At 35.6% G+C, this 10419-nt stretch overlaps 1 protein-coding gene across 1 annotated transcript in view; it reads right to left on the reverse strand.

Moving 5' to 3' along the window:
* Positions 1–10107, reverse strand: part of LOC110110170 — a 17775-nt gene extending 7668 nt beyond the window's left edge. Inside the window, exons 1-8 of the mRNA XM_028698034.1 lie at positions 10092–10107; positions 9887–10013; positions 9743–9807; positions 9495–9568; positions 9295–9404; positions 8601–8638; positions 8021–8153; positions 7723–7935 (exon numbers count right to left, since the gene is read on the reverse strand). Of these exons, the coding sequence (XP_028553867.1) occupies positions 7723–7935; positions 8021–8153; positions 8601–8638; positions 9295–9337 (427 nt within the window). The 5' untranslated portion in view covers positions 9338–9404; positions 9495–9568; positions 9743–9807; positions 9887–10013; positions 10092–10107. The remainder of the gene's footprint in view (positions 1–7722; positions 7936–8020; positions 8154–8600; positions 8639–9294; positions 9405–9494; positions 9569–9742; positions 9808–9886; positions 10014–10091) is intronic.
* Positions 10108–10419: the final 312 nt, after the last annotated feature.

Here is a 10419-nt window from a genome sequence, read left to right on the forward strand (position 1 = left end):
TTATTCGGCGAGGGAGTTTTAACGGATAAGTTTTGGGGTAAATTTTGGAAGGCAGATGGGTTTGTAGATAAGACACTACCCAGAGATTTCGCGCGCCCTCAATTCTGCGAGGACTTTGTGATCTGAGTTCTGGTTTCCTATAGGCGCAAGCCCCTATAGTTAATTACCCCTCCCAATAATGAGAGAGAACTTTTGATTAAGAATAGTCGTCAATCAGAAATGTAGAGTATACGTGTTATCTGGCATATAGTAGCAGCATACACTTGGGATGTTGAGAAATTTGGATGTTTGGAAATTTGGGTTGAGATATTTGAGAAATTTAATATTTAAAATAGAAAATTTCACCATCTTGCACTTAAAGAAAATGGTGGGGGAATGTATGATAGACCCGATCAAGATCCTATGGTTCCGTTGTCCTGGGTCATCGTGGTTCCTGGTCTACTTCGTCAGAGGAGGTAGTCGACCCAACCTGACAGAAGGATCCTTGTCGGCAGTCATGGGTTACTTCGTCCAAGGAGAACCTGACAGAAGGATCCTTGTCGGCAGCCATGGGTTGCTTCGTCCAAGGGGACCTTGTAGACCTTGGGGGAATATTTGTCTAATGGGACAAATTTGAATCCACCTTAGCTAACAAAAGGTTTGTGCCCTATCGATCATATTCTATTAATTCATATCTCAAGGATTTGACGCCACTAAGGAGCGTATTGGCTCTGGCCATAACCGGTATTTCATGGTGCCATTTGGCGGCAAAACCACTCGGTTCAGAGGGCCCCAAGTCATAATCGTTTATCTTGCAGTGCCATTTGGTGGCAAAACCGTCAGTTAGAGGACGCGTACCACATCTTTACTGGCAGGAGATTGTTTGAGAATGGATCCTAATGATATTTTCGACTAGGCATTTGGCTCTATGTGAGCTGAAATTACATTCGAATTTATCCACCTCGGCAAACTGTTGTAGAGGGTGGATGGATTTTGTGCTTTAAGTGATTGAATGGTTGAAATTTGATTTTAAATATTTGGATTTGGATGAATTTTGAATATTTGGATTTTCAGGTATTTGAGTAGCATTGAAAATATTTGAAATTAACCCTTTCGGTTGAGATTTACATTCAATACGGCCATCATTGGGTTGTGGGGTCATTCATTGACTAAACCTTGTCGACCCTATCAACTTGCCGATAAGGGATCGGTTTTTCGTAGATTTAATGCTTTTATTAGTGAATTCTCTTGATCATAAGCCTTGAAGGTCTAATATGAATGTATTAAAATAAATACACCGGTTGTCACAACCGTGCATTTGTTTGAAGGTTCGGACCCTGTCGACTCCTATTGATCCGCATATGAGGATCGGGTTCAAACTTGAATTCACTTATTGACTCGTGCAGCATCCCTAGACGTCATGTGTATACTTATAACACGCTCGACAGTGCCCATGCAAATTTTTGGGGGCATTTTATAATTATACACTTTCTACTCCTTTTTACCTTCTTAGGAGGATCGGGTTCAGATTTAGCGACCCGCGCAACATCCCTAGACGTTACGTGTGTACCAATAACACGCTTGTCGGGGCTCATGCGGGTTTTGATTACACTTACCTTTTTGTGTACCTATGTGTATACAAATTACGGTGCACATGCGGGGGTATTATAATAATATTTATATACGCCTTCTGTCCGCTTGCATGAATGTTGCAGATCTGGTGGCATGGCTTAGTAGCTTCTAAATAGAATTGTTCGCTGCTTTATACAGGTAGACTGTCGTGTACTACATATCGCTTTCTGGATTATAGTGCACTGATGAATCACCTGCTTTAATCCGTAGGTGCTTGCATTTATTATAGCCCTTTAGCATTTTGCTTGTGAACATTGTATTGGGTTGGTGGGTCTTCTACAATAGTTTATAGGAGTCTGCATCTGTCACCAACCCCTCATGCATGTTGATTGGTGTTGACTTATACTTACTGCATATATGTTGCCATAATCTATAAAAGCTATTTTCATTGTATATTGCATCATATGTGTCTTCCCTTAACTTACATGGCTTTCATCACCACCTTGTGAACGATCTGTCGAACGTACGAGTGTATGGCTACATTTGTATAGAATCCAACACTTCTACATCATTTCAATCAATGTTACTCATGAGTGAATTGCTAGTTCTATTTGTATTGACTTCAAGCGTGCCACAACACTCAATATACATTGGTTGTAGGTTGGACTACTGCATGCATTGTCAATATTCTGTGAGCAAAATTGTTTTGAATGTAGATCTCCCAGCATCATATTCGTTGTAGTCATTTTCCCCTTTTGTTCGTAGATGACATTTTGTATATTATAACGGATCTATAGACAATTTTGTTTGTTACTCACCATCTGGTGTTTACTTGTAATGGATTGATGTATCTACTCAACATTGAAGGGTGATTGATTGTAATAGTGTTGTAGCATTCGCTCATTGAAGTTGATTGTAAAATATTATCACATTCACCTAAATATGTTTCATAGTCATTTACAAACTTTCATAAGTTTCTTGCAGTTGCTTGTAAATGGATCATTCTGTGTGCAATAGATTCATGTTCATGCTTATAGGTGCATTATTCTATCCACTACAAGTCTTCAACATATGTTTTGCATGTGAATGGTCATGATCGTTTCATATTCTTTGTATATGACTATTGGTAAATCATCAAGTTCATTTAGAAATATCATGTCATTGAATGATGTTCTTTACAACCTTGTAAATGAATGATGCTCACATTCCTTTGACTCACAAGTTTCTCTTCTATTCCATTTGTATTTAGAGCTCATTGCTTTGCAACTTATGATTTAATTTTAAGCATGATCACACCTTCTTGCACAAGTTCAAACTCAATTCAAGTCCATTGTTGTTCAAAACTCAAATTCTTTATATTTGTTCATTTGAGTTCAAGTTATGCATAGTCCTTCGCATTTTCTTGTATACAAGTCCAAGTGACCCAAGTTCAAGTTTACAAGTCTTCATAGTTAAATTGCAAGTCTTTGCTTGTGTTCAAGTTGTTCAAGTCTTTGCTCACATCATTTGATTTTCAAATCAAATGCAAGTTCAAGTTCAATTAAAGCTCAAATCAAGTTTGAGTGTAGTCCTTTGTAGTTTATCAAGTCCCTTGTATCACTTTAAAGTTCAAGCTTATTATTGTTCAATTCGAGTTCAAAGAAAAGCTTGAGTCAAGTTCTCATTTCAATTTTATTTTAATTAAGTTCAGAATTAGTCATTTGCATTTTGTCCGCAAGTTCATATATAAGTCCCATGCCGTCCTTTCAGTTCAAATAAGTCCAGGTATAGTTTTGCGTTTACCTAAAATTTCGGCAGCCTCCCCGCATCTCCCCCGTTTAGGGGCAAACTACGGGAAACTGAGCCGTTCCCACCACGCAAAGAAAAGCGTGTATGGTAGGTGTCCTCGGACGAGGACACCGCGGCCATATTATTTTTTTTATCCCCCACCATGTTAAAAAAGCTTGTATGGGTCTTCGGTACCTGTTGCAAAGGAAAATCAGTTGTTTCCCCGCAATCGGGTACTTATGGGTATCCTTACTTTATCGTACGCATCGCATCGGGTTCTCATCCCACCACGCTAAGAAAAGCGTGTATAGCTTCAAAAGATAAGACATGGCTAACTTGTCTTATGCATGACAAGACATGTGTCATACTTATTTTATATGTCACATGGTCACATGACATATAAAAAAAAATAGTTAGAATAAATTATTTGTGAATTAGAAGTTCATTCTCTCAAGTTAATGATGTAGATTTTATTTGGTATAATTTTTTACTTAAGTAAATATTTAATATAAAAAATTTTAAATTTTGAAATTTTTATACTAAAATTTTATCTTAAAATGTAATAAGAAAATCGTCTCAAATAAAGCCTTCACTTGCTAAGGACAATTTTTAGAATAAAATATAGACATATTTGAGTTTTTTGTTAAGGCCAAATTTTATAAGGGAGTAATATTATTTTCAAAATTAATAAAAGGAGTATTAATTAATTAAAATTTAGAAAAGAACAAATACGTTATTCAATTTGACGTATTATTCATATAACAAATAGAGAGAGGGTATGCGTCATTTTAAATGGCGTATTACTCACATAAAACTTATAAGAGAGAGAGGGGAGAGAGAGAGGGGCACGTAAGAGGGAATAATGGCAGCGGGAGAGAGAGGGTAGATGGCAGGGTATGCGCCTAAAGGCCGAATTTCAAAAAGGAGCATAGTTTGTGTGTAACTAAGCAAAAAAAAGTGTAATTTTTAAATAATTTAAAAATGAAAAAATACGCTAAATAATTTGGTGTTTTTTGTAGTAAACATAATTAATTAAGAATACGCCGAATTGTTTGACTTTCTCTCTAAAAAATGTCATATATTTAGACGTATTCTTAAAAAACGCCAAAAATAAGAGGGTATTTCTCATTTTGTTGTGCCGGGAGGAGAGAGAGAGACCAGGAATAAGGGGCAAATTATTGCATCCGGTCACCTGACATCCGGACAACCAATCCGGATGCGCCACATCACTCAAATACATCGGGACCCAGTGTATTTTGCTGATGTGGCGTGTCTGGATTGGTGTCCGGACGTATCCGGACACCGGACGCAATAATTTGCCGCTGTTGGGTGGCAAGGGGAAAGCCTGGTTCAAGCCTCGTTACCATTGGATGGTTTAGGCAAGAGGGAAGACCACTTTCTATCTTAGGCTAAACCAAGACCTAAGCTCGGTTTGGAGAGCTTAAGGAGAGCTTTAGGACCTGAATGGAATCCCTACAACAGCTAAGATATAAGGTGATAAGATATAATTAAGGAGTTGATCATCTAGATTAGTTTGAGCTTGGATTGACTTCTTGGACCATTCAACTGATCAAAGAAGATTGAGGTGGCAAGGAGGGGGTGTAGGGTGCTGCTTGAAATGAGTTTGAGAAGAGTTAAAGGGTTGGAGTCAATATATGCATAGATGAAATGATGTGGAGGGAAATTTGACCAAGTCAAACTTAATGGGGTTTGACTCATGATATGGTTGAGGATGATTGAATTAATCATTGAAGCGGGACTAAAGGGTTGAGAGAATTTGATTGAATGAGTAAGATGATTTGATCAAAACTATGAAAATCTAACCAAACTGAAAGGGTTGACTTGGTCAAACATATTTGGATTCAAGTCAACAATGCCTTGGAAGACTCCAAACCAAGCATTGAGATGACATTCAGGTTTTGGAGGGGTTAATTTGATTGGATAGAATAGTTTGACCAAAATAGGTCAAGTTTGACCAAACTTTGGTCTAGTTGACCAAGTTAACTATTGACTGGAAAGGTGTCCAGTGAAATTCAAATCACTTGGGGTGGTGTTAAAAGTGGTTTGGGTGGATTTGAAGTTGATCTGAATTGATTAGATGTAAAGAGCTTAAGGGTCGACCTAGTCAACTTATGTAGACTTGGTCAACCAGGTTGACCAAGGGGCAGGGGTTGGGCTTAATAGATTTGAACTAATATTTGGAGTCTGGTGGAAGTGATTTCAACGTCTGGATTAGTCATCTTGGTCAACCTGACCATTTTGATCCTTAAGGGGCATTTGGGTCAACCTAGGTTGATTTTGGTCAACTAGGTTCACCTAGGGGTTGGATTGAGAGTTGATTGGGGTCTTTATGGATGAAAAGTGTAGACTATCCTCCATTGAATCATCAATCAAGGGATTTGGAAAAGTCCTGATGACCTCATACAAAATTAGGTCAATACTAATGCAGTTGCCTTAAAAGGAAATCATTGAAAATATACTTGCAAAACACTCATTAATCATACATTGGATTCGAAGTTAATGATAGGATGGAGCATTTAATATGCGAGGGGAGTTTCATGGTTTGAAGGCACCAATACTTAATGATAGCCCTCATTATTTTATGTTCATTGCTTTGCTCTTCAACTCCAATTGTGCTTAGTGGCTGTAGCAAAAAATTATTAGAATGTGAAGCATCTTTTTGAGATCACTTCAAAATTGTCAATACAATAGAAGCTTCATGTAAGAGGAGTGATGCTCTTAGAGTAATTCAACATAATAAAATAAATTTTCATCTAACTATAAGTGAGTTGAGCAATGGTCGGGCTTTGAGCCAAGAGACAAGAAAAAACCATTAGAATGTGAAGCATCTTTTTGAGATCACTTCAAAAATTGTTAATACAATATGAGCTTCATGTAAGATCAGGAGTGATGCTCTTAAAGTATTTCAACATAATAAAATAAATTTTCATCTAACTACAAGGGAATTGAGCAGTAGTCAGGGTTTGAACCAAGAGACAAGCTTATAACGAACTAGTGACACCTATTGGGTTTTGTATTTTCATAACTTAATTAATTTGAAAAGAAATGTACACTTCAATAATTGAAGTGCTTGAAATTATTAAGAAAGATGATCAATAAGTGTTGAAGATGGTGTTCTGATAGATGCTATGGAATATTTTAATTTTATTATTGCAATGCACTTAATAATTGATATTCAGGTGTTACAAATAAATTATCATAAACTTTGCAGAGAAAAGATCAGGATATCATGAATGAAATGAAATTAGTTCATATCTCCAAATAAGAATTACAAATGATGAGGGAAAATGGATAGGATTCTTTATCAGAAGAAGTATCACGTTCTTGCAATATGTTTGAAGTTGATGTTCCAATTATGAGTTCTATATTCAAGGCTCGCCGACATTCAGTACGAAAAAATGAGGAAATAACAAATTTGCATTATTATCGTGTAGATTTTTTTATACTATTATTGATATGGAACTTCAAGAGCTAAATAATAAATCTCTAAAGTTAGTACTGAATTTCTACTTTGTATTTCGTTTCTAAATCGAGGTAACCCATTTTTTGCTTATGATAAGGAAAATTAATTCGACTTATAGAGCTATATTAAGCAGATTTTTTTATAGTTGAACTTGTGGCTCTGGAGCACTAGTTATCTACATATATTCTTGATATGCATACAAGCGAGGAGTTCTCATATTTGGGTAGCATTGTTGATCTTGCAAAATAATTTATTAATGTTAATAAAGATATTGTGCATCCCTTAGTTTACCTGTTGATTTCCTTGGCATTAATATTGCTATTTGCCACAACTATAGTGGATAGAGCATTTTTTGCAATAAAAATTGTTAAATATTGATTAAATAATAAAATGGGTGATGACTGACTCAATGATTTTCTAGTAACATATATTGAGAAAGAGGTATTTGATTTGATCCCAAATGAAGTTATAATGCAACATTATCAAAAAATACAAAGTAGAATGTAAAACTTGTAATTTTTGCAATATAATAATTTGTTTTGAATTTTGTTTTATATATATTTTTATTTTTTTATATATTTGTCCCCCCTAAAAACTAAAGTTGGTTCAGCCCCTGATCTTAACCCTTCCACCACCTCACCAAAACTCCTAGAAATCTCTTAACAACATCCTCCTCACCCATTCTCATAGGCACCAACATCATTGGCATGTTAGACTAAATAAAGCTAACAAGAAAAAAAAAACAGGAATACAAAACTTAGGATGTCATTGGGTTAATCTTAGCGCTCATAACATGTGTATTGGATCAGAATAAACTTTTAAATTCCTTCACTTTTTTTGCTAACTGGAAATCATGTTTTGGAGGGTGGGCGTGCAACTGGTAAATAATTCTTCTGAGAAAGATCAAAAAAGAAATGTACCTCTTTGATAAGTTTCAGATTGACTAACAGGTGGAAGTTTTGCTGTTGCTTGCACAACTTCATTCAATGGTTTTGGGATTGGGAGTTGAAAAACACATGTTGTTGTAGTTTCTGTCATTCCATCGCTTGTCAAGGCAGCAGAAAGATTTTTTTCATGATCCAACATACTATTAGCAGAAATAAACCAATAAGCTGGTTTTCTGGTGCGAAAATCTTGTAGGTGAAAATGGAAAAAAAAACATCATTACAAACCGCATTACTAGACATATATGTGGAGGATTGACAATCTTTTAAGTACCTAAAGTTAAATGGAGGTTCTGGGAAGTGAGGCATTGATCAGTTGCAGAAGTATTGATTCTATTGTCAATACTTGCAGTTCCGACCGCTTTCCAGCCAGGTTGCATCATAGGAGTTTCAAGTGAAGATACATCCTTCATTATAAAGAACAGTATTTTATAGCCATTCAACCACATCAAGTGCTAAAGGTAGCAACATAGGTATCTGGATGCAATTAAACATTTACTTCTCAAGCATTGCTTAAAAAACATATTACTATAGAATATTGCGACAATCAGCAATATCTAAAAGACTATATTCTGATGCACATGGATTTTAGCCTGATAGTAACTTATAAGTGCACAATTAGAGAAGCTGTGTAGCAGCTAACAAATGACTTAATCGTTTTAGAAGTTAACATAAAAAATCATCAAGCACTTCAAGTTCAAGGAGTACATAATTTTTAATTCAGTATCAGAAGGAACAAAGATATTACGTTCGAAGACCACTTCAATGATGAAAACAAAATGCAAGTGAAATACAGTAAAGATGATAATAATTAAGAAGAAACTTTAATATTTTCTGTTAACCGGCACGTGTACCTTCACTTTCAGCGGACCTTGACCAAAGAAATCTGAACCTGCATTGAATATGATGGATGATAAAATTTAAAGATTGAGGTTTTCTCCATTGAAGACACCAAACAGTTGATTATGGTTAATGATCACTGTGATGATGATAATGATTAAGTCCTCTTCAAAACTAGTAACATGAGCCATTCAAAAGTAAATGAAACAACCAAAATACCAGTGACCTATGACCACATATCAAAGGACCCGCTCAGGCTGACCTCAACTAGAAGCGTAACAACCTGGATAGTATGTTGAACAAGATAGAAGTGAAGCGATGCCCAAAGCAAACTGAACCACATGAGGTTTCATTTTCATTCAATACAATTTCAAGCATCATAAAATTGGTAAGGCTTATCATTATAATTTAGTGCGGATAAATTTTCTAACAGATTCAACCCACGACTGTATGTTTGACCTGAAATTACCGGAACAATGTCTCTAGAGATTTAACTTGAAAAAGACTTGCAGGATTTGATTTGGATAGGCAACAGATTTAACATAAGAAAAACCTGCGGGATTTGATTTTGATAAATACCAACACTAATATTCAATGGTTACATACTCTAACATAATTCGCCAAAGAAAAAAATCATGCATGCATAAAGAATTGCGTTTGCACTGAACACTGAATATATGCCAATGAAGAGGCATAAAATATACTCACTTCCTATGGTACTAATGAAAGAGTTCAAAGCATTAACTGCCATTGAAGATCTAACTGTCTGTGGGGCTGGAGACAACCCTGAACCTCGAAGAACAAAAGCTGAGGGCAACCTGTATATAACTGAAGTTTAGATGCTCCAAACTGAGAAGGAAAAAAATATTAATCAGTTGCAAGGGTGCATATCTATAAAAAAATTTGACCATTGCTTGTATGCTTGTCCTCCATAGCTGAAATGGACATTGACATAGTAATCACTCGATAAAGGTTGACCATGCTGCTTGGCACGAGTGTAAAGGAAATAGTCAACTTAAAGGATATTATAGCCCAGGCAACAAGACTATCTAACAAAAAAGAACCAACTAAATTGAATTTTTAAAAGAGATTATGGGAAAGAGAATTTATCAAGAATGCAGGGAAGAAGGGAGGGTAACAAGTTTTGTCTTCTTGCCTTAAATTTCCAAAGTTCCTCCAACAGTTCAAAATTCTCTCCAACAGGGGGCAGTTTGCTCAGTCCTAACATAAAAAATCAACTAGAAAATGCTTTGGGACGATTCTTAAGCCCAAGGTTCAGGAAAAATGTAGTCATTTTTACCTAAGATGTGTCCATTGCAAAGAGAAGGAAGAATAATGCAAGCAGTAAAATGTCTATCTTTCTCCACGAGTGTTATATTGCCATCATGCAAACTTTGCAAAGCTTGGGAAGCAATTAAATCTGTGATCTAAAATAGTATGCCAATTTGGTGAATTAAAAATTGCTATTATTTGACTTTAGAAGATGAGAAAACTGAGCATGATACCTTATCCCTGGTAAACCAAATTACATCGGGTGAAACAAGTAAAATAAGACCATCTATTTCTGATTGTACTCTCTGCAATTGCAAGGTAAAAAATATATCATTTTATAAGACAGAGAACAATAATGAAAACAAGTGACGAAACAAGGTAATGGTTATGTATTATTTATTGGATAGAAAAAATAAAATAAAAATTTATCAATAGCTAGTTTTCTTAGAGAGTGATGAAAACAATAAGTTTCATTTTTTTACTTCACTTCTATGTCTTGCCTATTTATAAAACAAGGTTCATGTCATGTTGATCCCATCTAGTTTTCATTCTCCACATTCA

This window comes from Dendrobium catenatum, unplaced genomic scaffold, assembly GCF_001605985.2.
Source record: "Dendrobium catenatum unplaced genomic scaffold, ASM160598v2 fragScaff_scaffold_1035, whole genome shotgun sequence".
In the NCBI taxonomy this organism is placed as follows: Eukaryota; Viridiplantae; Streptophyta; class Magnoliopsida; order Asparagales; family Orchidaceae; genus Dendrobium; species Dendrobium catenatum.